General features: G+C 39.3%; 1 protein-coding gene and 1 long non-coding RNA gene across 2 annotated transcripts; one reads left to right on the top strand and one right to left on the bottom strand.

Moving 5' to 3' along the window:
* Positions 1-1,140: 1,140 nt before the first annotated feature.
* On the bottom strand, positions 1,141-25,541 carry PCOLCE2 (procollagen C-endopeptidase enhancer 2). The gene is made up of 9 exons (XM_040566808.1): positions 25,348-25,541; positions 25,013-25,121; positions 16,776-17,031; positions 15,096-15,220; positions 11,897-12,033; positions 6,942-7,096; positions 4,601-4,684; positions 3,294-3,461; positions 1,141-1,674 (listed from the first exon to the last, which is right to left on the bottom strand). The coding sequence occupies exons 1-9, from the start codon at positions 25,431-25,433 to the stop codon at positions 1,544-1,546; spliced, it is 1,251 nt and encodes a 416-aa protein (XP_040422742.1). The 5' UTR covers positions 25,434-25,541; the 3' UTR covers positions 1,141-1,543.
* LOC121074553 lies at positions 12,544-25,120 on the top strand. Its single transcript, XR_005822408.1, has 4 exons — positions 12,544-12,851; positions 15,785-15,966; positions 19,478-19,560; positions 23,507-25,120. It is a non-coding gene; the product is annotated as an uncharacterized LOC121074553 (long non-coding RNA).
* Positions 25,542-26,554: the final 1,013 nt, after the last annotated feature.

The following is a 26,554-nucleotide window of genomic DNA, read 5'->3' as shown; positions in this document are numbered from 1 at the left end:
AACTTCATGCTACTTCTGTTTACAGGAGAAAGGTCAAAAACATTCACTATGGAAAGTCATCCTACTTTATTCTCTTGGTAAAATAGTTTTTTTTTAATCATTATTTCTGTTGGAGTGGTTTCAAAAATTGTCACTTTTAATGTGATAATTGTGTTACATAATTTTTACATGTTTGCAGGTTGGATTTCATGTGCTTGAATTTTACATTCACTACATCTGCTTTCAAAACCTGTTTATTTTTGGAAGGTTGTTACCTCTGTTTTGTGTCTGATTCTCACATGAGAAAACTGGCACCGTGTTTCTTGAAGCACTGGTTCCTGTTTCCTGTTGCAAGGCTACTACTGCTTTCAGCACTTTGATTCCCGTAAGGGGCCGGTCAGGCTTGAGTCTTCCAAACTGGAGAGTGTAGTGGGAGGAATCCATTTACATTCCATATGCAGTGAGCACAGATATAAAAGGCTGTATTCAAGTGGTTTTCATATATTCCTTCTACTGCAACACATTTGCCAGTCCTCAGAAGTATGTTACATTAATTTACATTTAAAATGTTAAGTAGAATTTGGATTTATTTTCTTTTATGAATGAAAAGCAATTTGCTTTTTTGAGAAACAGTAAAAAGAGGTGTTCAGACTGGAAAACAAGCTGATTTAAGGAGAGTGTTGAGAAGAGCAGGCAGGCAGGAGCTTTCCCTACCTACCGTTGGGGGGAGAAGGAGCAGGCTACTAGACTCTTCTTGCTGCACTGAAAAAAGTTACAGGACAGATGGTCTTGTTGTCATAAATAAAAATAGGTTATTGTAGTCGAACACAGTTCTGAGCATGATTTCCACAGTGCTTCACCCCAGGCTGCTGCTGGGAAGTGCAGAGAAAACAATGTGTAAAACCCCTTAATCTGCACAGAAACTTATACTGAAAACCAAAGCATAAAACTGCAATTTTAAAACTGAAATTACATCTGGTTTGTAAATAAACATTTCTGTCATTTACACTGTTTGGTTCAGTCAGTAAGGCAAAAGCTTAGCAATCCGCAGAACGTGTTTACAGCCCTGAGCTGTTTGATATGAGCTGCCAGCACAGCATTTTATATGTGTAGCATCCCCTACTTTATACATAATGAATAACTAGGAAGTATATGATTTAATCTTAAAATATTTTATTAAGCACAGATAATAATGCAGGAATCCATGTAATAAAAAAACTTCAGAGAAAAAGCTATGTTATAATGAGTTACTATAAATATTGCACTTAAAATTTTTATTTTACATATATAACTCCTTTAAAAAATGGACAATTATTATAAATTAACAGCTTCCAAGTAACTGGAATTTGGTATGTTTCAGATCAGATGGCTGTGCTGCAAATCTTCAACTTTCATATTCAGGATTTGTAACTGATGCCACTTTGTGCTGGAATGAGCTTAGGTGGGTAGGAGGGAAGAAAGGGTAAGCATAGTCTTAGTGCTGACAGTCAGTGTTTTCATGACTTAAACTAAGTGAAAATTCTTTTCCAAGACAGATGATAGAGTGCAGCTGCAGAGTTCAGTTTTAACAGGTTCTGTTTTTCAAGGCATTCAGGATCTTTTGGTTCTTAGTCTTAAAACTCACGACAAAGCTGTTGGGAAGGACTTTGCCTCTACCGTCTTCTTCTACTTGACCCATGATGATGTAGTTTAAACCTACAAAGGAGAGTATGACATTACAAGGCAGAACTCCAGGGCGTGATCTAGTAAGTATAGTTCTGTGTCTGTGGTCTGCATTCATTTTCACTCTGTTACCGCTGTCTTGTGGCATTTTTTCCTTCCTACCCAAAGCATATACAAAGCATACAATGAACCACAATTACATAAAAATCAAGTAGATAAGTAAGCATCTACTGTATAGTTAAACATATGGGAGATATTTTTTTAAATACAGATTGTCAAATGAGTCTAAAAAACATTAGAAAGGCAGTATAAACACTGGATAACTTAGTCACTAACATCCAAAGAGGAATGCATCTCATTAATTTTTGGATATTTTTTCATATGCTCAGTTTGTAGGATAATGCACCCCATTCTTTCCATTCCCTTTTTCTCCCCCAAGTACATAAACATACTCTAGAAATATATAGAGGCAGTTGGGTAAGCAGAGTGGACTTAATGCGTGATAAACCCTGGCTTTGGAGCAATCAGATGGATTTGAGTATTTGCAACGCTTAGAAAGGTTAGAGATTTGCAAGGCCTGAGGCAGGAAAGAGTAGTGTTATAGGGGAGTAAGCAGAAATGCACAAAGTTTAGATATTAAGTAATGGCTATTAAATAATTCACAGAGATTTAGGAAGAGAAACAAAAGTATGTGGTTTGGAGCCAGCAGTCTACCTAAAAGGAGACAATTTGTTCCACCAAGGATGCTATTATGTCTCCCAGACAGATGTCTGGTTTCCAAAGAACTAAAGGTAAAAGAAAAAAAAATCTGACAAGGATTGTTTGCTTTGGTACTGCCTGCCCCCTTTGAAGTAATACTTAACATTTAGGACACCACTGGCATTTATGTGGGTTTTCTTTTTTGGTGATTATTAGATTATGTTGACTGTTTCCTGCTATAGCTCCATCCACGTATGTTCTCCTGTTTTACTGGTATGCTCAGGAAGAAAAGCTAATGACTGTTTTATTTTTTGCTTAGTTACTTCAGTGAAACAGCCTCAGTATTTCTTATAGCATTGTATAGGTTGCCCTTGTTATGTTTAACTGGCAATCTTTGTTGATCTACTCTATAAAATAATACTGTTTAAAATAGCTGTAGAAATACTAGCTGTTTGCAGGTATAGAATGAGCTATTCTATACTAATACTACTGGCATTGCTACAGCAAAGATGTAAATCTATACAGGAGAGGAGCAACAGGATAACACATTTTTTATTTGCTGTGACATACTGCTCTTTCAGGTTCAGTATGCTGTTGTTTTTCCATTCTGAATAACCGCGTATGAAAACTATATCCAAAAATACACATATATGTAAAAAACAAAATCAAACTGAGTTTCATTTGAGAGAGCCAAGTCAGATTTTACTTTCTGTCATGCAAGTATTAAAAACAATGTTTTTCAAACTCATTTGAACTGAGTCTCATCTTTTATAGGTAAAACTAAGAATGAAATAAAAACCTAAATAACTAGTTGTTTGTGTCTTAATTTCATTTAAATATTAGTTGCTGATTATAGAATCAATTATTGTAATTCTGATTTTTGTGGTCATAGTTCAAAGAACAATTTTCAAAACTTTTATAAACAAACAAAGCAGTTATTTTGCTGTACTTACCTCTTCTGATGAGAGGACATTGCTTACATACTACAACAATCTTGGCACTCAAACTCTTGCCTGCTTGCTGGATTGCTAGATTTCCCTCCTTATATACATTAATGATCGATATTGTTGCATGCAAACTTCCAGCACGCGTTATTGCTGTGATTACTGTTCCAGTTATTACTAGAAAAAAGACATTTGATACATTTTAATTAATCTTTTAGAAATAAATGTTGGGGACCATAGAAACTGAATTAACATATTAGTCCTTAATAAAGATGCAAATAATACTGGAAACAGTCTCTCAATATGTGGGTGATGCCAGTAATAAAAACTCACTACCGACAAATTTTGGTGGCACCAAATATAAAACTTTTCCTAGAATGCATCAATCATTGAGAAGCCCTGTTCTAAATTTTGATAATTTTAGTTAAGCACTACACCGTGATACTATTTTCAATGACTAATCTTAAAACAGTGGAGAAGATGAACTGAAAATACTCTAGCACAAAGCTGAATTCCCAGCTCTCCTGCAGTCTCATGCTGCAGTGACTTCATTCTGCTTTAGGGTGCAGCCACAACCCTGGTCTGGTTTTCAGCAAAATGATACTAAGCTGTCCCCACTTCCCTGAAACAGCAGACTTTCTCTAATCGCATGGGTTTAGCTATAAAATTAGAGTGAATTAGATTTAAAAAGAAAAAAAATGGTTTGGGGACGAAGTTGTTGCATCCAAGTTGGCATACAGGATTAATGGTTGTAAGGCATCTTTTAAGGGAATTAAGAAGCTAAGTATTGATTTGGGAAAAGCCTCTGAGACATAACAGATCATCAGTGACAATGCTATCCAATTATACAGCAAACACCCTTTTTTCATCAGTGATTTGTGTCTGTGGATGAAACGCACTTTTTTTAAGCTTCCATGCCTTATAAATTATTTTAAAAGTATTTTGGAAGCTTATAAACTGAGTTATGGAACAGTCAGCAGATACGGCATAAAATGTGTATTGGCCGGTTACAGATGAGTGAGATGACGAGACGCTAATTGAATCAATGCTCTCCTACAGGAGGTTGCCTTATATTTAGTCATTTGGTTTTTAGATTGAGGAAGTATGCTTGTTTCAGACATACCTGCAGTGCCTATTTCAGAATATCTCCAAGAGCGTTTTAAGTGATACACAGATACTAATGTCAGATACGCACATAAGAGGATGTAAAAACATCACTTATGTATTAATTAAAACTCAGAAATACATCTGGTAAAATTCCTAGATGTGTAAACATACAGTGTCAAGTCAGTAAGAAACAGACTTTGCTTTCTTACCAAAGTTGCTTGAACAGTAATTGCTTTCAAGAGTCCCACTCCTTTTACACTTTTGCTGACACAGGGCAACTGTAGGTTTCAAACCTTTTTGAAGAGCACATAATAAATTAAAATAAGATATTTTGAAACAAATGCAAGCAGTATGCTTGGGGAAATAAAAATCTGGATATGCACATGAACGCCACAATAACCATATACCCCTTTCCTGCCATCAACTCCAATCTTCTTTCCATGTGCGTTTTAACGGTATTACACAGTGGGATTTTTACAGAGAATTTGTTTGATTGTGCTGTGATTTTAAATGTGTAACTTGTTAGTGTTCTTGCCTATTGTAATATAGTCCTTGTAGTACATTTTAAGTATGATAACATTAGATTACAGTAACATTTACTGCAGAGGGAGGAGTGGACTTCTGTCAGAAATTACAGTGCTGTGATGGAAAAGATCAGAGTTCAAATTCCCGTCTTTTTTTTCTAAATTTTTTAGCAGCTTCATGACATGAAGTACTGTATAATTTTTATTGATGACATTGAAACACATTATAACATGTGAATTATCTACTTAACATTAGGGGCTACAGCTGCTTAGCACTGACTTACATTTCCTTTCTGAAACAATGCTTTGCTTCAAGACAAGTAAATACTCTCCTTCACACCAGCTCCTTAGGTTGCATATTAGTAGTCTCTGTATTTGATCTGGCTAAGACTTTGCACATAAGGCTGTATTATTTTTAAGGTTTTAATGTTCTTTTCAAATTTGTTTGGAATGGGTCGATGAGGTCACAATTACTAGAAAGATGGGAGCTGAGATGGACAGGTTAAAAAATAAATAAATCAGACAACCTACATAACCCTAATTTCCCCCTGAAAGAAAATAAATTAGTTACGAAGAATATCTTGGCTTTTTTTCTTTAGAATGCAGCATTTTGCAAAAGTCTTAGCCTATAATTTCTGAAAAAGAGCTTCTGACCGATTTCTTATTTATGTTCTTAGAGTTCTCCTTTATATTTATACTTCTCTTTTAATGAATTAACTGATTCTTTTTATGAAGATTTCTGAAATTCAGCTGAGTGGCAAACAAATTTCTTTGTCTTCCGTGTACATCCATGGCTGTTAGATCTTCCTGTTCATTATTTTGCCTTTCAAATCCCGTTTAAAAATTCATCCCCATATTTTTCATTGATGTGGGTTTTGGTTTTTGTTTGTTTTGCTTTGAATTGTTTGGTTTTGTTTTGCTTGTTTGTTTTTAGTCTTCATGTGATCTTCATTGGTGTTCAGTAAGACTTTAGAAAGCTTGCAGCATGAGATGTGACAGCCTTGATTAACTGAGACAGGGTGTTGGAGGTAACTTTAAGAAGTGCTTTATAGTGAAAAAGAGCTGAATTACTTATCATTGGACTACTAGTCACATCAGAATGATTTACAGGTCATTATGATTGCATGTTTTTCATGTTTATTTTCATCTGTTTTAAATACCTCAGTCTCAGTATTTAAGCACCACAACTTCTTGGTTTCCTGCTGACAAGCCATTTCTGTCCTGACTTCTGATACATTTTAAGTACAGATCAGGTTCTGTTGCAAAACATCATAAATAATTTGGTTTTGTGCTATAACTGTATCTTAAACTGCTCTCATGCAGGTTATAGAAATTGTAAGAACTTGTCCCTTCAGTATGTCAGTAATGAGGTAGTTTTGGCAAGGCCTTCAGAGAAATCCTTCCCTGATCTTTCATATGTTCTGTTTGGTCTTAAATATAAAAGTAAACTTATTTTTAGTCTGACATATTTCTTCATAAATTCTTGTCCCTGAAAATCTTTGAATAAAAACAATTCTGAGAGCATCACATTGACAGGATGTTGGCAGAATCTGAAGAGGGCTCAGGCGGCTTCCATAACAATTTATCTTAATAACTACATGAAGAGAAATATGGCCAGATTTTTACATATTAATTTATTTAGAAGAAAAAGTTCATTGAAATAAAACTATTTCCTGAAATATGTAGAACTTTTGTACAAAAGAATTTTCTTTACGTTTCTATGGAATTTGGTGAAAGATGCTCGCTAGTTAGCTATCAAAAATTGAGAAGAGACAAGAATATTCTCTGAGCTGGAGTGAGTAACTGTCACAGTGAACTGGAGAGTTTTCTTTTTAATAATGTTAACTAGATTCTATGTGCTCTCTTGAGTATATTAATTTTAATTAATTTCCTCAACATCTTAAATACTAACAAACCACAAAACTAACTTTTAATATACCTTCTGTTAATTTTTTCCAAAACCTTCTTCTCCTCCTGGAATACATTATTTTTCTAATCAAATAAATCCAATAAAAAAAAATCTTACTTGATGTAGAAGGGGTTGTTGTGGTAGTAGGTGGAACTGTAGTTGTTGGTAACTTTTTTGGTCTAAATTTATAATGGCCAATAAAACCATCAGCTGTTAAACTTAAGTCAGATAAAAACTGAATGAGCAACTCATTTTTCTCAGATAGAATAGGCCTGGAATAGAAAAAAGTAACTTCCATTAGTTTTAATGTCAAAGCCAAAAACCATTAATAGAATTCTTGTCACAAAAAAAAGGTGCTTCATGTTTATTATTATTATAAATGCTCTATCTGCCCCCAGACTAATACTGAAATACATGTTCCTTTGCTAGCATGTCAGACACTGATGTTATAACTGAGAACCTCATTCTGTTGAATCATAAACCTCTGATTCCTGAGGGTTATGTCAGTGTCAGTCTTTACATTCCTTTGTGGCTTCATTGCAGACTTCACTTACGTGGAATGAAGAGGGTTAGATTAATGCCTTGGGGAAATATAATAAAGAAATCATCAATAGATAGCAGAGGTGAGTAAATGTTTTGGGGTTTTAAATCATTTTTTGTCTATTGAAAAATATATATTTGGAAGGTCTGAAGAAAATTAATTTGATGTTGGACTCTGGAATTGTTCAATAAAAACACTAAAAAATATTTGGGGTTGGTACTACTTCTGTGGACCCAGGTTTTACCAATGATTGGATGTTTATTACTGAGGCCTTAGAGAGCTAATGCTGTTATTTGTTAGGAGTTGAAAATTTGTAAACAAGCACTCTTCTGTGTGTTAATTTTCAGTTCATAAACTGTGTAGTATCTATTGTGACACTGGATTTAGATGTAGTGTGATGAGGCTTCATTCAAGACTACTGTTAGAGCAAACTGTATGGCATGCAAGTCTAGCAAAGGAACACTTCTCTTCTTCTTTTGAGCATTCCACAGACCTTGTCTCAATATTCATTTACAATTATTAACACAGATTATCTTGTTTGGAAAGAGGAAGAAAAATTAATATAGAGATAAACATAGAGGCAAAAGATACTTGAGAGAAGAAAAGAGAAAATGGTTTTAAGATGTATTTTCACTAAACTGACTGTTGCTTCTTCTCAGGAAATCTGACAGAGTTCATGAGCCTTTAGCAGGAGTTCTTCAAGATGCTTTTTAGGGCTTTTAGAGTAAAAACTTGTCATTATCTCCTTTTTCTTTTTTCCTTTTTTTTTTTTTTTCCCAGGTATTTCAGAAATCAGCTCACTGAGGGTTGAGTTTGACATAATCAAAAGTAAGTGCATGATTATCTGGAATTCTGATTTACAGTTACTGCGGTAATTGCACAGATTGATTTTCTTACCACAGTATTGATGCAGGCTGCAGAATTATGAGGGAGTTACCAGCTATAGGAAAGCTTTGTTCTGCTCACTGAACACCAGAAGTAAAACACCAAGTAATCTAAAAAATTTGACTGGTGTATACTATCCTTTTGAAAAAAGGCTTTTTGTCTCAAGGGTGGACGGTGTGTTTGTTTTTTAGAGTGATGATTTCTCCTAATTTATTATTATGATCTGTACCATTCATTTATGTAGTGTACAAATTGCACTCAGGAATCAGGTATGTGGTTACACTATGTGCTTCCTGGTCTACAGTTGGATCTGGGTCCATCTCTGCAACCACCAAATGAGTTCAAGGTATCCACTTTACTAATCTTTCTTAAGTATGCTGTTTCTGTTACAAAATGCCACATTGCATTGTCTGTAACTACTGGTTAATGAGTTCCACCTTGTTTAATTGCTGTGTCAGATCCGTAAATAATACTCTATATAGAAGTCCTCCTTCATGATTCAGTTTACATACCATGATTTCAGTATTTTTTACAACAGTGGTCCTGTCCTTACTGTTTTTCTGAACCCAGCTGATAAATTTTGGTGAGAATTCTGCAGAGCTAGTGGAAAATCCCCAAGAGCCATACTTTCTCCCTTTCCACTGGATACATAAGCTGTCTATATATTATTTTGTAAGGGAAAATGACTATTCAAGCTCTGGACTAGATCAGGATAGTAAGCAATGCTGTCCTAAAACTGTCTTTCAGGAAACTTCTAACATTCTGTAACAGGAAATCTCATCTCTGAGCTATGTGGCCTGGGTCTGATCCCAGACTTCTGCCCTTATTTGCCTGTTGCACAAAGTCCATACTAAAATCACTATATTTTTGAAGCCCACTAGGGCTTTGGCAGACCAATTCACAGCTTTGACCTGCTGTGGGGAAAGATGCTGAGCCACAGTTGAGAGGTGGTTTAGGAAGCCACTCCTGGTCACCTCTCAGGGATTAACTACCACTTCTTTCTTCTGCGTTGCTTTTTCAGCCAAGACCAAATCCTGATGGTTCAAAGCATACTGCACAGCTGGGCTACGTCTTAACTGGAAAGAGGCAACTAAGTCACAGGGACTGGAGGCCACCGGCTTCATTTTGAAGGGGTGTTGTTCCCTGCTGTCTTTTGAGAACCAAGGGAAGGGTAAGATCTTGTAGAGTTCACTTCTTACCTCAGTTGGAAAAGGTCTGCAATGTCACAACTTAAATAGGAAAAAGAGAAAGTTAAACTGGACTCTAATTGTGCTCTGTTCAGGTAGGAAACTAGTCCGTGTACTCAATCGTCCTTTGGATCCAACTTGCGCTCAGCAAAACACCCATGGCAGGAAGGTATTTGTATGGAACATTGCTAGTTAAGTATTTCTAGGGGGAGATTCAGTTAGGTTATTTATTTTTTGTTTATTTTACAGGAGCTTAAAGGTAAATACCTTACTGATCTATGTTAAGGGTTCAGCTGTAAGGGATGGATTTGCAAAGTCACAATGAGGTTCTCATGCTATGCTCCTCAATGAGGTACCTGTCTACCTTGTTGTAAAGCACTAAATAACATTACTAACCTCTGTCATCTGCTGGCCATTGTGTTTTACTCTGTGTAAAATACTGGCATGTGTCCAGTAGAGTTCCCTTGGGGAAGAGTTTTTTTTACTTCAGATGATGATTTTTTGTTATCTGATATATATACTGGTGCTTACAACATTCAGCTCAAAGAAATGTATTGCCTGTTTGGAGATGTATTCGATCTACCTGCAGTCATTCCAAGTGCCACAGCACTGCAAGGCAACAATGCATGGCATCTTTTTTTCAGGCAAAACTCTAAGCTGGAAAATATGAAGTGGCTTTGCTATGGACACATACATGAGGCAAAAATGGAGGAGTTCTGAATGTCATTTGGCAAAGGGGTGGAAGTGGATGTCCAATGACTTGTAACCCACTTTCTTGCCTTATGGACTCTTTAATACTAACTCTGCCTTGCACGGTCTCCTTCCATACTACAGCCTTTGGGTTGGAGGCAATAAGGAAAGATAGTTTTACTTCTGCTAGTGAAGTTTGTCCTGCAAATAAGGAAGTGATTACATATAGATAACTACAGCTAAAATTTAGTCTCTTGCATCATTTTAATGGCCTAAATTAACTAGCACTTCACAATTTTACCTGTAAGACTTTCTGGTGTCAGTATCTTTTTTACAGAGCAGGTTTTTAATTTTATTACAAGAAGACAGCACTGAACTTAAGCCTGAAAAGAAATATCTTTTCCAAATTGGAACTTGGTGTTTAAAAAAAAAAAAAGTGCAACTCCAGACCAAAAGCCTGAGGTGGCTGAAGGAAACAGAAGTTAATATATTTTAGGTGCAACACTGCCCTTAATTAAATCCTTACCAAATTTCAAATACATTTCTGTAGGGCTAGGCTTACTTCCTCTATTTCTAGCATTGTCATGCTATTAGGTAATGATCAGAAATAGCAAGAGAAAGAGTACAGCTGCTGCATGGAGAAGAAAAGTCTTCTTAGAATTCTGCAGAATGTCTGCCTCCCCTCTCGTCTCTGGAGGGTATACCACATAACCTTAGAAAAAGAACCAACCAAAAACCAAAAAAACTCACAGTAAATCCCAAAAAAGACTGAGGCATGCACCTCCTCCCCTTATACCATAATTAGTTACTCTTGGGAATCAAACTAGCTGTCACTTCTGAGACTTAAATCTATTCACACACTTCCAAGAATTTTTTAATAGCTTGTATTTCTTCATCCCCTTCATCTTGTAAAACTACTCAGTTTTAAGATGCTTAATGAAAGGGGAACAAGGGAGGAAAAAAGTTAAAAATTACTAGCCTTGCTCAAAAAAGACATACTTTTTAAATAATTATAATCTACTATTGCTACCGTTGCTTGCACTGGGGCTGTTTCTTGGGCGTTGGAGAGGTGGGGCCATTATGGGGAGGTCTCGTGTTTATTTGGGGGTTGGGATTTTGAAAACGTTGGGAGTGTTTTTTGTTTTTTGTTTTTTTTTTTTAAGCAGGGGTGGGAAGGATGGTGGCAGCACCAGTTTGACAGTAAAGCTGCTGAAAGCCTGTGGTGCTACCCAGCACACTCATGTGCCAGGAGGGGACACACCTCGGCACAGCTGGAAGAGATGGTGAGCAGTGACACACAAGAGATGGTAAGCAGTGACGCATGGAGCAGCCATGCAGAAGGGGTGTGACTGAAGGTAACATGAGTCAGATCAAGTGAGTCAAGAGCCAAGGGACTAGGGAGTTCAGCTGGATCCTGCGCTTCAGCATCTACCATCAAAACACAGTAAGTGATGCTAGTGTTCAGCTAGCATTAATACTGGTATCATACCAATATCAATAGCGTTACTGTTGGCATTATTAGACTGAGCTCTAATGAGCCTTGAGGGACAGGACAGAACATGGGTTGGAGCCAGGGCTAGCCATGGAGGGACAGAGGAAAAGAGAAAACCTCAGGAGAGACAAGATACTAAACAACTCCTAGAAATGCAATTGGAGATAGAAAACGAGATATTTAAGGGGAAAAAAATATCTTTCAAAAGCCTAGTACAGAACCATTAGCAAAGTGACATATAGTGTTGTAAAGTTCATCATCAAAGACAGTTACTTACGCTGGTGGACTGTCTCCACAATACTTCCCAATCCTTTTCGCATCGTTGACTTCCCCACCATTAAACACTGCGACATAGTCGTATCTGCAGTAGTTGTCTCTCTCCACATCAAACTTCTCAAACTTTAATTCTATTAGCTGCAGAGAAAGTGCAAGTAACTTACTAAGACTTTGGTATGCAGAATTTGAGCAGTACTTATAGTAAATGACCTCTTCCTATGAACTACTAAATGATTTTTGCCTTCCATAAAGCAAAAGTCCTTAATCCACTTGATTGTGGATTTGGTATTTGAATCGCTCTAGCAAACACTTCAAAACAGGACCTTAGTATTCTATATAACATTTTGTTCTCAAGTATATGCAAATATAACTTCTTGTAGTTATCTTTATGAGTGAATGTAAACTGAATAGTAATAGTTAGGTGTTGCACTGTTTTTAAAGAAACCAACTTAAATCTAAACCACAGAAAGAGGGCTATTAGTGCCATCGTATCACCCTAGATACGCTAAAGAAAAAGCAAGGCCAAAGTTGGTAAGAACCATTTCACTGACTAGATCAAGAGCAGATTTTAAACCACTGCTCTGTGGTTGCAAATCCCCTATTTACTTGATGTAGAAATAAGAAGGTCAAACACAAAAATATCAATAGAAAATTACTAAACAATAAGACTAAAACCAAGGGAAACTAAGTAGTTAAAGAAATAATGTTTCCATACAGAATTTCCATAAATGTTAGGGTTTCAGAAGTCCTAGCTGTGAACTAGTATAACTGTTATTTCTAGTACTGATGTTATTTTCTCCAATATAACTTGTAATTTATGTACTTTTCTACTCAAGAAAGAAAAACAATGGAAAAGAAATTGCATGTATGAGTCTGAAAGTAAGTCCTGCAGCATGCTTTTCAGTTGTGTGCAGCAAGGAAGGAAAACACAACATAACTACATGAATGAAACAAAGGTAATGCCTACATTTAGGTTGCTTCTTTATATGAAGTACAACAGTATTTTTAATCATCCTCCAGTAAATAGCACAAATGAGACTTGAATGACAACACTGAATTGTGTTGGCTGTGGGTATGCAGGATTTCTCTTCAAAGGGCTGTCTCAAACAAGATGCTATTAAATGTTTTAATAAGACTACAAAGCCATTTGTAGATCACCTACATGTTAATTTACTAATATAGTACAGGTGATCTTGTTCTACATCTGTAATAAAGGTAGCCTGCTATCACCTGATGTTTTAGTTTTGCCAGGATGTGCTTTTGCACTATTGACATATAATGCATCATTTTGTTACCTCAAAAGTATAAGTAGCCCAGGGCAAAGAGAAACAAACTTCCAGGACAGCAACTTGGTTTCTGAGACAAGCAAGAGGTTTGTTTCAAAAACCTGTCACCAATATGGGAAAAAATGCACTATAAATGGAAGTACTTATCTCGTTAATAGGCTTATGACCAAAAGATGGTATAGAAAGGAGTAATGCAAGTGGAAACAGAAATGCTGAATTTTTCCATACACAGGAAAAGCAGCATGCCATCATGCCTACTTTACTATTTATTGTTCATGAGTGCTCTTTGCACTAACAGAGAGGTATTTCGTGATAGATTAGAAGCTCTTCACGATCATGAGGATGTGCTCCATCTTCTGAAATAAATGAAGAAATTATTTGGTTATATTAGAAGGAAAACACTGGCTTGTTTTATTGCTCACATGCTTGTGAAAGGAAGTGGAGGCAGTGTGACCTAAACTTTGGCAAATGGGAGAGTGAAAAGCTTTTTATTTGAACTTGGAGAGAGATGCTTACTCACTACATTTTCAAAAATTGTTTTTGTTATTGTCAAAACTCTCCCCTGTTTGCATGCAAGCAACCACTTTTGCAGCACGTGAAAGATATATATTTGGACACATGGATTTATGGAGCAGGATGTTGAAAAGGCACAAGATAGTGCCTTAATTTTTACGCTTACATTACATTTCCTAGATCTTCTCTACAAGCTTGGGAAGAGTTTTTAGGCTTATCTAGAGATGGCTGAAAAGAACTGACGTAATCTGCAGTTTAAAGATAAGGTTTTAAAAATGACTGCCTCTCTATAGGATTGTTAAATGACCTGTACCTAGCAAGCAAGGAATGTGGATTAAAGAGGAGAACAGGAAAGACTAAGCTGACATACTGCTTCAGTTCAAGGGGAAAAAATATCTTGGGAAAAGTATGAAAGATCTGAAGAATATATTTATCTGGGGCAGCTTTTTTATTTAGAGGATTATGGTCACGAGCAGAAGATTAAGGAGAAAGTTTTCTTTACATGTAGAGGAATGTAAAAAGCTGGAGATAGTTAAGAAAAGCAAACATGCTCGGTGACCAGGATATTCAATCACTGTAGAGTTTCTGCCAGGTTACAGAGCAGATGGCTCAGCAACAATCACAAAATGTGAAGCTAGGACTGAGACGAGCTCTACAGCATAGGGAACAACATGTTCTGGCTATGTGTGGCAAACAGTGGCAAATGATCCATATTTCTCTACTGTTAGATCTCTGAGTCTTACTGAAGTGGTAATGTACACTCTGAAGGTGTCTGGCTAATTAAGCAATCATGTTATGAGATGAAGCATTCAAAATATAAAATAAGACAGATTTTATGAAATGTACATTGAAGATCCCTGTGCAAGACACATCTGAATATATTCCTGGTACTGCAAACGGAACCAACAAAATAATTTCTGCTTTTAATAAATTCAGTCCCCTCTACTCGAGTCCCTCTGTAACAAACAGCACTAATGCTGAAAATGCTACAGTGGAGTTAGACTTTAAACTTAGCATTTGTCATCATCATGCCTGGTGCTGAGATGATCACCTCCTCTAACTTAATTTGCATGATGTTTAGTTAATTAACAAAATCATCTTCAAAACATCCTCTTTAAAAGCCTCACCAGCCATAGATGGTCTGAAAGTTTAATACAGGGGAATGTGTCAGCACACATAAACCAGCATGTAATGTTTAGTTTCCTCAAGTGAGCTGGGTCATGTATGAGAACAAGGTGAGTACAGCTGGGGCTGGGTGGGCCCACACTACTCCAAATTTCAGCCAGTGTTTTCACTGTTGGAGTGCCATGCAAGCAGCAGATCGCATGCACGGGCTGTTGGCAACATGTCAACACTGGTGGGTAGCGGGAGGCGCGGGGCGGGGCGATGGCGGCACCTTACCTGGTTCTTCGGGGCGACGATGTGCCAGGAGCACGTAACTCCGGCTGGGTAATCCCGCTCCGGCCAGTTGGGCGTTTGGAAGGAGCCAGAAGGCTTCTCCAGTCGTCCCCCACAGTACTGATCCCCTGGAAGTACAGTACACCATGCAAAGTAGAGGCCAAAAGCAATGTGTGACCCAGCTGAAGCGCTGCCTTCACTGCGCCGGTGCCCAGGCACTGGTGGCGGGCTGTGAGGCCTCGGGGCAGATCTAGGCTGGGGCTGCTCCATGCTGGACACAGACAGTTCTGCCCAGTTCCTGCTAGCCCCAATGGCTGAACCACAGGGTACGGCTGGGCCCAGCAACCCAGCTGGTGGTGCCTTGGGGAAAACAGATTTAAGAAAGGGCAGAAAGATGAAGTGAAAGGGGGGGTACAGTGAGAACCAGCCTTATGAGCACCTGGGTCAGAGGAGGAGTTGGAGCATGGCTTCCCCACAGCCCCTAGTGGAGCCATGTGGAGGTGACAGCGTTCCCTGAAGGAACTGCCACCTGTGGAGAGCCCACGATGGAGCAGGTCATTTTTCTCTGTATCTACTCCTCACAGTCCCAAATTACAAGCCTATATCAGGTATGTAATCTTTACTTATAATACCATTAGGAGTCTTTATTAAAGTGACTCTATCTTGTCATGGTTGTCTAATATGTTTTTCAGAAAGTTATCCACACCGATGGAACTGGAAGGACTAATGAGTTAGCTGTCATCTGCACTACATCAGCCCAAAAACCTGTCTAGTCTGGTAGCAAAATACCAAAAGCCTTGAAAAACGTCAATTGGTATGGCAGGAACCCAGTAATATGACCTCCCTGTAATGTCACAGATTTACCAAGCAAAAGGTAATGCCTTTGTGTTCAATAACCCCTAATAAGTTTTTCTTTCATACTTCTTCCTAATTGTTTTTAAACCTGAAGTAGAAATTTTCAATCCGTGATGTCCCGTGGCACAGTACTCCACCACTTGACAGCTCATTGGGAAGAATCACCATTTCCTTTCCTTTGCAGCCACTTGCTCATCTGCCTCTTGTATTAGAAACAGTGGCTGTGTTCCCCATTCACTTTTTCCACACTGGCCATGACTTGAGGGCCCTCTCCTATACCCTCACTGAGTTTCTCTTTTCCAGCCTGAAGAGATCTATGAAAAGGTTTGGTTTTCATACTGTTTTCAAAAAAATGTTAAGTTTCTGTATTTTTTTTTGTTACTTACTGAGCACTGGAAGGATGCTTAATTATTGCTTTTGTTATTATGCTCAATTACTGTTTTCATAAATTATTCTATTTCAAACCCACGATCTCATTCCTAAGTACTACAGTCAATTCAGAGCCTGTCGTATACATAAAGTTAGGGTGTTTTCTCCCTTATTTGCAACATTTATCTACATTGAATTTAATTTTATTGACAAGCTATTACCATATCGCTGCTAGATGCAGTCCTGCAATTCAAAATAGTCAGCCCTCCTCTTTACTATTTTGATTAACTATTATGGGTAATCAATTATACTTCACTATTTGCTAAGTAAGGTAATTAACGAATACATTGAGCAACACAATCCCTAATATTTCTAGCATCACATCTTTAGCATTAGTGTAGCTCTCCATAGAGTTGTACAGTTATATTTGTCTTCAGCACATACATAACTGACAGTTACCTCTTTCATGTGGTTCTGCTGCAGAAAACTTTGCAATGAATCCACTTCCAGCCGTATTAGCATCTGAAGTCATCTGCACCAACATTTTATTGCTGTTGGATACAAGGGCTCCTGGTTTCACAGTACCACAGAACCTGCCGATGCGTTGTCCATTGGCATGGCCGTTGTATATATCCACAAAATCGTATCGGCACAAATTGTCACTTTCCAGGTCTAAATATCTAAAAGAAAGAACCACAACTTTTCCTTCTGGAACCTGCAGAGAGAGAGAGAGAGAGAGAGAGAGAGAGAGAGAGAGAGAGAGAGGTGTGTGTGGGGGGGATATATCTTGAGGTGTGACTGACACATATCTATCTGATCCCACTTTTTGCATGGATATTTTCATGTCCTTCTACTTTCACCAATTAAGCTCTTTTTCTCATACTATGCTTTAGTATGTTTTTTAAAATCATATTGGACCAATCATAAAAATAAAACTCTAGCCATCTCTGTTAGCATTATTGTCTATCTGATGCACTGTACCCTCTAGCCAGACTGTCATAGTTAGTTATATGCCTTCACCTCCCAGATCAGTTTGGCATGTTTCACTTCTCTGCTGAAAGTATTGCAATCAACCATGCAGCTCCCTGTCACCAAGTGAGGCTAGGAGGATAGGATTGAGATTTTTTTTTTTAAATACAGAACAAGTAATTTACAATTCTGAGAAAATGAAATGGTTCTTGTTATCTTGCTGATGTGTCATATTATTTATCAACATAATTTACATTTGTAACTCCAAATGGAAATTTCACACCTAATCCTGTACAACCCTAATAGTCAGCTATCGGAGTGGGTTTATTTACCATGAAAGCTGAAGTGAAAGAGTTATATTTGGAAAGAACATGTGAAACTATAAGCAGAGTTCTAAAAAAAAAACCAAAAACATCTGTGGGTGTCCTCAATATAGAAAAGAGTTTTGTTTTCTGAAATATCTGCGGAAACATAGGACAAGGTAACTCTTCTTATATGCTTGTATCTGTGGACGTTGTGAAAGAGGCAAAAGTAGTGAAAAGGATGTAAATTACGAGAGCTTAATAGTTTACGAGGAGAACGCTTCCTCAGATGGACTTGCAAGGTTTTAAGAGCGTAAGCAGCACACTGTGAAAACTATTCTAATGAGCACTCAACTCTATTTAACAGGACAGGAAGAAGGGAAACGGTATTTTAAAGTACAGAGGCAACTTAGACAGGCAGAGCGTAATTATCCTCATTCAATTCATAGCCTGGTAGAGTGGTTACCAATTAAAATAATTGCAGCTGTTCTGTTTTACTGAGACACTGCTGTGATTTTCAGCTTTAAATATATAACATACACTTAATATATCTGCAGTAAGTCCACATTTAAGGCACTTCATTTAAGAGTTCATGAATTTTTTTCTTCTTAACAGTGACTCATTTTAAAACACCAGTTTGAGATAAACTAGAACTGAACTGTGCCTACATGAAATCATCAAACAGCATTGGAATTTTATGAGTCTCAGTTGTTAAAAATGCCTTGTCAGATGGAAGTGGATAGATGGAAGTGACTTCTTAACCACAGAAGAGAGTAATAATAGCAACAGCTCCAAATGTAATGAAAAACGTGCTGTATACATGCTAAGGTTACTTGCTCATGCAGATGCTTTTATGTCCAGTGCCAGTACTGATTCTGCAGGGCCGACTTCTGCAAGGGCTGTTCACATCTGTCCAGGGCCCATGCAGACACCGGCTGACCAGCCCCACAGCAGTTCACATTGTTGCACAGAATATAGTTTCAGAACATTTTCCTTTAATCCTTGTTCAAAGTTCTTTCCAAAACTGCATGCAGCTCTCCTGTGGTGACGTACATTATTACTACTACTACTACTACTACATTAAAACCACAAAACTCATTTAATCTTACCCAGAAATTCCACAGCATGATGACTATGTTTTAGGAAACTTTAAAGCCAGATGTTAAGTTTAACTGTCATGCTACTGAAATGAGCAAGCCATATAGCTGGTATAGGAAAATAACCCACATGTATATTTATTTAGCATAAGGCCAATATAGATGGGTGGACACTTTGTAAGACATCCTGTGAAAGCAATATGACTCCTTGAATCACTGCTCTCATAACTGAATGTCTCATTATTGCATTCACTTTTGTCTTGTGGTCTGAATCACCAAGAGGCATTAAGAAAAGAAGCGAAGAGGAATTCAGGATTCGTGTCAGAAGACCTGAATGTTATTTGTGGTTATACTACAGACTCCATGAGACAAAACAGATCAGTTAAAAAAAAATCTGGATGTAAATTCACTCAGATAAAGTTAGATTTAGGCAGCTAAATAAAAGCAGCTTTTTTATATTTTTTCTCTCCCCCAGAAATAGTAAACAGCTGCATATAAAATAACACATGCTCTTCTGGGGTTGGAACACTTGTTATTCTTAAGTCTACACAACTGGTACAATAGGAATTAAATAAGGTGACCTTTAAAGGTTATCATGTTTTAATTTAATACAGGCTGAGCTATTTGTCCAACATTTCCTACAACAAACCATGGTTTTCAGTGTATTTGCAGTTTTACTAACCTATCTTTAATGAGTTTCCCCTTTTCCTTCCACTGTTTTTGAAAGTTGAGCTGCTCTATCACGTTAGGTTAGTTTTATCAGTGCTTATGAGATTTTTCCCTACTTTCTCAGCTTCAGTTTCTTCTTTGAAGACATCTTGCCCCTCCCAGAGTTTGGAGAAGGAAGCTGAAATGTGAGAGGTGGCTCGTTCTGGGGTAAGAAACAGGCTTTTTGCTGTCCTTCTAGAAATGCGTTCTGGTTTATCCAAGTCATTATCCTTCAGTAATGCCAATGGGATCTCACTGACAGCTTTGCTGCATGAGCACATTGAGCCAGCACTGCTCTGCTAGTGCCAACCTCACACCACTCACTTCTGCTGCCAGGCTTTCCCCTCCCTCCTGCTGCCCCAGGGGGGCATTGAGAGAACCAGGACAGGGGACTGACCTGCGCTCAGGGGGGAAAGGAGGCTGGCAAAGCAGCCAAACTCTGAGTTGCCAGTCAACCATTCACTCAAGTCTTGGGTTTTCAGGTTCCCCTTCTTCTCTTTCCACCATTGACTATGTTATACTATACCCCATTACATTATAGATTTAATTACAGATTTTAGTCTCTCCAGCTTCTGTTAATTCAGCGTACTTACCTTGGCCAAGACTGTTCCCCACAGATGTACTCAGCCACATGGTTGTGTATGTTCAACAAGGAACCCTTGCCAGACCTTAGTTGTCAGAATAATCCTTGCTCACATTTAGCTGAATTTGGGAAGATAAGTTATTTATGTAACGTGTTTATATATATGTTCACACATACAAATGTGTGAACTCAGTTCCTTAATCACAGACACTACATACTGTCATTACTATATAAACTAATGTTATTGCTTATTAAAATAGTATTTGTCATGATTCACAAAAATAACAAATGTGTTCCATCATGTTAAAATGAATTGAAAGTTTGTGGTCTGACCAGATGACATGCGAGAGTGCAGATGATGGTAGTTCCACGTTCTGGCAACAGCCACACCAGTTAGCAGCTGCTCCCAAGGAATCTCGCCCTGAATACAGACGTCTTTGCAAAACAATACATTTATTTGACTTCTACCATTTCCTTTTTAAAAAGTTGAAACTAATGTGTTAAAATCTGCCAGTGTTTATCCTAAGACATTAAAAATATTGCTCCATGAGAAACCCAAAGGGAGAAAGCACAGGCCAGCATGACTCAGTTTTGTTTACTTCGAGACACATCTGAGCCTGATGCAGTAAGAAGATGGGATACCTCAGAGGAGGAATTGGAAGGAATTGTAGCTCTGTTCTTAAAAAGAAAGAGGAATCAAAGGAAGAAGTGATGCCTTCCCTGCAGGGTGTGCCTTATTTTTCTGTTTTATCCATCCAGCTGGTATCTCACAGTAGCAGAGCCACAACGTCTGCCCCTCCTTGTCAACTGAGTGTGACCGACCCATACTTGCCCTTGGCTTTTCTTCTTATTTGATTCTCTGGACTTTTTTAGGATCAGATATTATGACACTGAACTCACATGAAGGATGCCACTTCTTTTCACAAACTTGCAGTACTCCTATAGTAGGTTAAAGGAAAAGAGCAGTCCCTGAATTTTTAGGGAGAGTTGTTCTAGAGCGTAATGCCTATAAATCATCTGTGTAGATTATTAACTTCTTAGAAAGGGTGGGATTATTTCAGATATATACAACTCACCACAAAATAAGGTTCCCAGATCTTTTTTTTGATTGCCATTCATTGCAGGCATTTCATGTAATCTTAACCAAAATTCACTTACATTTAACGTACTTGAGCTGTTTTTCTGTTGTTGTTCTGACTGAAAACAAAGCTTTTTCATGATTGGGCCTCTTTAAGTATCTGGCAGGATACTCACACTGTCCCACTCTTCCAAGTTATGTATTTGAGATTATTTGCTTTGGAAATAACCTTTTGTTGGTGAAAAATCCTGAAATGCCAACCTTCTGAGAAAATATTTTGGCTGATTTTTAAACCTATATTGTAAATGTTTAATATCAAAATGCTGATTGTATGTTTTGCCACAGCAGTCCTAGGTAACTTTCAGAAACATATCAGCCACTTTCAAGCCAAATATATTGGTTGTCTCTGCTGAGAATGAATATGAAAGATATTTGGAATTACATCCTGGGAAGAACCATAGTTCCTGCCCAGTCCCTTGTTCCCTAACTCCATCATCTCCAGCCACAAAGGAACAATTTAAAAAAATCGTATCAGTTTGCTCTCCCTGGCAAAAGCGCAAGATTACATTAAACTATGTCTTTTCAATCCATACAACCATGGGTAAAGACCTGTTCTCTACTAGGAGGGAAGTTGCACAACTATATGGGAAAACAAATGCTTAAAATGTAGAGAAAACGATTCAAAATATTTCAGTCCCCCAGGGCAGATTGCCAATGCCCCTGATAAGTAAAAATTTTCAAACCCTGCTTATTGTCAGCAAACCTGCTGAAACACAGCTCTCGAACCTATAAATATATAACCTTATGTAACTCTGACGGTCTTAGGTATCATTTTTGCACATAAAAAAAGTTGTTAGACTTTTAAGAGAACTACAGTCTGCCAGAAAAAGACAGGACAGTAATCCAGATTCTTGGACTACGTGACACATTTGTGTGAGGTGATGGCCAAGAAAGGATTACAGAGTATTAAAAGTAAATGTATATGACATTTTAGATAAAGCTATATAAGTTACTATAGGAAAGGAAATAGCTGTACAAATGACTTCTTAGCAAAGCCAACTAAAAGCTGCTGGGTATTCTGCCAAGGTTGTAATATAACCACAAGCATGTGCTGAACACTTCTTAGAGCTCTTAGAATAGAGAAGCTGTTTTCTTTAGCCAGCTGAAAAAGTCCCAGTCTCTTGAAATAACAGAACCATAATTGAGTTAGAGAGACTCTTCTAGCTCTAGCAAACCAGTTGGAAAGATTTCAGCTGACACCTGAATGCTACATTGCTTTATCTGTATTACCCGTAACATTTTCTAAGCCTACTTTCTTCTAAAGAATGAATTAGCTGTCACCGCCTCACTGGGGATTTCTTCTCTAGAAGATGAGATCCTCTAGTTGAGAAAACAACAGCCTCATGCTTCTTGTGACCCAGATGCAAAGTGAATCTATGTCTCTCCAGTCTTGCAGACTTGTCAGATCCTGCATGAGGCAGAGGGTTTTCAGTAAGGGAAGGCGCTCGCAGCCTTTGACTAAAACTGACAGGCAAAAGCCTTAGTCACCTTCCAAGATCAGATGCTAAATGAGGAAGCCTAACATAGTAACTGCAGCATATTTCTTCATGGCAGTGCAACTTGCTTTCCTATTTGGGTGCTACTGCAAACTGGTCTGAGCCTCAGCCATATCTGGTGAAAGGATTTTGTTGTTTAAAGTCAGGCTAGCCGGGTCCTTGAGTATACTACTTCCCCTTGGTTGGGTAAGTCACCTTCTTTTTACAGAAGGTATGGACTGAGTCTTCCTAGTTATGATAGTCTTTGCCTTCCATATATCCTTGCCTGCACATCCAAAACACAGTGTTCTGCACAATTCACAGGGAAAAAAAAAATCAGCCTGGCATAGTGAACAGCAGTGTCTAAGGTACTGCAGTTGTGCAGCTCTTCAACATGGGGTGAGCTACAAGAGGGTAGGCGTACATCAGTTAGAAGGGCAAGAGTAAATGGCAGCACAGCAGCAAAGTAAGAGTGAGGATGATTGTGAAATACCAGAAACCATTGAGCTCCCTCCTGTGATCCATAAAGCCTGAGTGCAGGCACAGCTCTGCTACAGCTTTGTGGTAAGGCTGCTCACATCTGTGCAAGGCTACCCTGGATGCTCACATCTTGCTGGCAACAGCAGCATTAAGTCTGCAATGAAACCAGTTGGTGTGGATTCTTTAAATACAATTGTTCTCTTCTCCCTCTACTTCCAGTAGAGGATGAAGGGCAGATCCATAGGATCCATCAGTAAATTCTTTTTCAGGGCTGCTTCCATTTGTAGTCTGAATTTTTTAATGGTAAAAAAATAAAATAAAATTACACTCTTGTCACCAAAATTATAATTTTCCTCCAGATTCAGTTTTGAACTTTTGAAGATCCAATACCAACTTATATTGATAAATTAACTTTGATTATTTTTCCTTCTATTTAAGGCACGCATGCATGACTCCAAATAGAATTTGTGTCTGCTCTTTGGATTGTAAACTGGGCCACGCTAATTGCTGTAATCTCAGCCTCTTCAGACAGCAGGAAGCATGTTCGTTTACAAGCATATGCTACATCTCACATCGTACTCTTCCAGATAATGCCAGTCACAGATTAAAGGTAACCTTTAACTTGGCCCTAATAATAAGGCAACATAAAGGTGCAGAAGGCGGCTGCTGCAGCTTCACTGGTATCCTTCAGATAAAATGATTAAAATTACATCTTTCATTTGGTACAAGAGTCATTTAACAGAACACTGTAAACAGATCAATGTCTCCTGCTTTGCGTCAGCATCTCTATAGTAGCAAGAGACAATTATCGTGTAGCATCCTATTCAACAGCCATCACCTAGCTTGTAATGCAGTCTTTAAACTAAGGTCATCTTTGTCTTCAACGCAGAGACTCATTTTTTTCATACTTTTTGTACTTCTTTTTCTTCTCTCAAGTCCACATTCTAGGCCTGAATGTCACAGTAGGTCTAAGTGAACTGTGCCTAAAAAAGAGGGGAATTTCGTGGGCAATTTTGGAAGGCGCAGTTTGGGCAGATGTGAGGAAAAGTAATATTTATTCAGAACTCTTTCTCTGAGTTTGTGGATAAGGGCACATCCAGCACTGAAGTGTTTAGTTCTAGCTACTTAATGCTGTTTGCTGCTCACGAATACCATGTCTCTGCCCTACAGCCTTATTTCAGCATCAGAATGTCAATCATACCATATGCTTTTGCATAGTCATTTTTAAACGTAACACCACTTTCTTACTGCTTTGTCAGCTTGCTGTATGCCATACTCAGTTGTGTTGGCTGGTAGAACAGTGTTATTAGCATGCTACGAGTAAACCTGTTGACAATATTTTTGGTTTTGCTTGAAACTTCTCCTGTTTCTTGTTGCCAACAAATTTTGCTTTTCTGATGCCTTACATTATCTACACCTTAAAGCTGTACTTTAATCCTTTTGGTCTAACTATTGATTTCTCTAGTGATGGGAAGGGTACATACTTGCTTTTAAGGGAGTTGATTTTAAAACCATTAGAGGTGTTTCTGTGGATGTCTATTAAATTTTGATTTTGCTAATAGACAAGGTCAGTTCTACACTGCACCTTTCAGCAACTGTCATCATATTAGAGTAACCCTAAAACGCTCCAGGTAGTTGAGCTGCTCTGAGTTACTGAGGCCATTACTGCACACATCTGCTATCCCATATGAACCACTGGCATTAACAACAAGCAGCTCTTCATTGAATCGCAGAATCACTAAGGTTGGAAAAGCCCTCCAAGCTCATCGGGTCCAACCATCCACCTACCACCAATGTCACCCACTAACCCATGTCCCCAGGCACCACGTCCAACCTTCCCTTGAACACCCCCCAGGCACCGTGACTCCACCGCTTCCCTGGGCAACCCCTTCCACTGCCTGACCACTCTTCCAGCACTGAGTTTGTGATAGTAAAGACTCTTACTGTGATCTTCCAAGTGCATTTGCTGTTCGGAGGGTAGACTCCAGGAAACCCTTCGCTCCCAATAAACCCCGACTCTCCAGACACAACTCCTCCACATGCAAAGGTAGGCCTGAGAACGACAAGAAAAAAAAAACACCTTTCATTTACTGTTTGCGTGCCAGCAAAGCTGGAAGGGACAAGCACCGGGACGGAGCCCCGGGCCTGCCCCTCCTCACTCCCCCGGCTCTCAGCCCCGCTGCCCAGCACGGGGTCGCCCTGCGGGGCACCGGGGGCTGCGGCTGGGGTGCTGGGGGTGCCGGGGCGCCCGCTGCGTGCCGGCCGGGTGCCGGCGGTACCTGTGCGGGGCGGCCTCGGGGCGCGCCGCCGCCAGCAGCGGCAGGAGCGGCAGGAGCAGCGGCAGCAGCGGGGCGGCGGGCGGCATCCTCGGGCGGTGGCGGCGGAGCAGCGCTCCTCGGACGCCCGCTCTGCCCCGGGGCCGGGGGAGGAGGAACAGCCTTCGGCCGCCCTCCGCCCCCGGGGCAGGGCAGGGCAGGGCCACCCTCCGCCCTTTTTTCCCCTCCCTCTTTCGCCGGGGCCGCCTCCCTTTCCCATGGGGCCGCTGCCCGGGGGTCCCCGGGGTGCCGCGGCGCGCCCCGCAGCCCCATGCCCTGGGGACGCGGCTGTCCCCGTCCTCAGGTGGCACGCTGCGGCGGGTTGTCCCCGGAGTGAATGAACGCCCTGTCACCGCCTGTGCGGCCGCCCGCCGAGACGTGAAAAAGAGCAATGCTACTTTAACGCGTCTTTATTTCAATTCCAAAGTAAACTTGGAATGCTGCGTTTGGGTTGCCGGTCGGGAATCCTGACCTATTTCAGGAGCTGTTTCACGCCGGCTGTGAAAGATCCTCTTGAAAGGGCAGAGCTCGTAGCCCTGCACTCAATACTGGCATGTCTGTGAGACAAGGGACAAAGGCGTTTGAGAAAGAAACGCAAAATTAAGCCAGTGTTCATACTGAACACACTTGACGCTTTTAAAAAAATGGTTCCTGAAACCGCATTGTTAGTGCAGTTGGATGGTGACATAGGTTATCATGTCAATAAATGATAACTTACCTGTTAAGGGTTGTTTAAAGAAGAGCCTGCCCTTTTTGCACGAAGTGAAGAAGCTCGGTTTGTAGTAAAGTGTTCAGGTGTGGCCAACTGGAGGAGCAAAGAGTGGAGGAACTAAACCAGTTTTGCTGCGTGGAAGGTACTGCAGTTGTCGTTAGCAAGGCAGAATACAAACCTATTCTCTCTTTTGAGAGAGGAAAAAAAAAACAGAAAGAGGATGCTGCAACTTAACACATACAATACCTGTACTGTCCTTTCTGCAGTGCTGGATGAAGAAAGCAGTAGGGTAACCTGGATCCATGCTTGCTAAATTTATAAGAGGATTTGTGTGGGTGAGGAGCAGCTGCTATGGGGAGGTCCTGGATCTTTGGAAGCAGCCTGCAAGACAGCTGGTAAGAGGTGCCACCAGGCTTCCTGCGTGCATGGAGGCAATGGAAGGCAACAAAGTACAAAGCT

The sequence above is a fragment of the Cygnus olor genome, chromosome 9, assembly GCF_009769625.2.
Source record: "Cygnus olor isolate bCygOlo1 chromosome 9, bCygOlo1.pri.v2, whole genome shotgun sequence".
In the NCBI taxonomy this organism is placed as follows: domain Eukaryota; kingdom Metazoa; phylum Chordata; class Aves; order Anseriformes; family Anatidae; genus Cygnus; species Cygnus olor.
The sequence above is the reverse complement of the archived record's forward strand: the minus strand, read 5'-3'. Positions and strand labels throughout refer to the sequence as shown.

Bases quoted from the DNA above. Each gene is read 5' to 3' on its own strand.
- PCOLCE2 (XM_040566808.1), bottom strand. From the start codon at position 25,433: ATGCCGCCCGCCGCCCCGCTGCTGCCGCTGCTCCTGCCGCTCCTGCCG. The intron at 12,034-15,095 runs GTAAGGTGCCGC...CTTTCTCTGCAG, and splicing joins TCGTCGCCCCGAAGAACCAG to CTAATAGAATTAAAGTTTGA. The intron at 4,685-6,941 runs GTAAGATTTTTT...CTCTTCAAAAAG, and splicing joins AACAACCCCTTCTACATCAA to GTTTGAAACCTACAGTTGCC.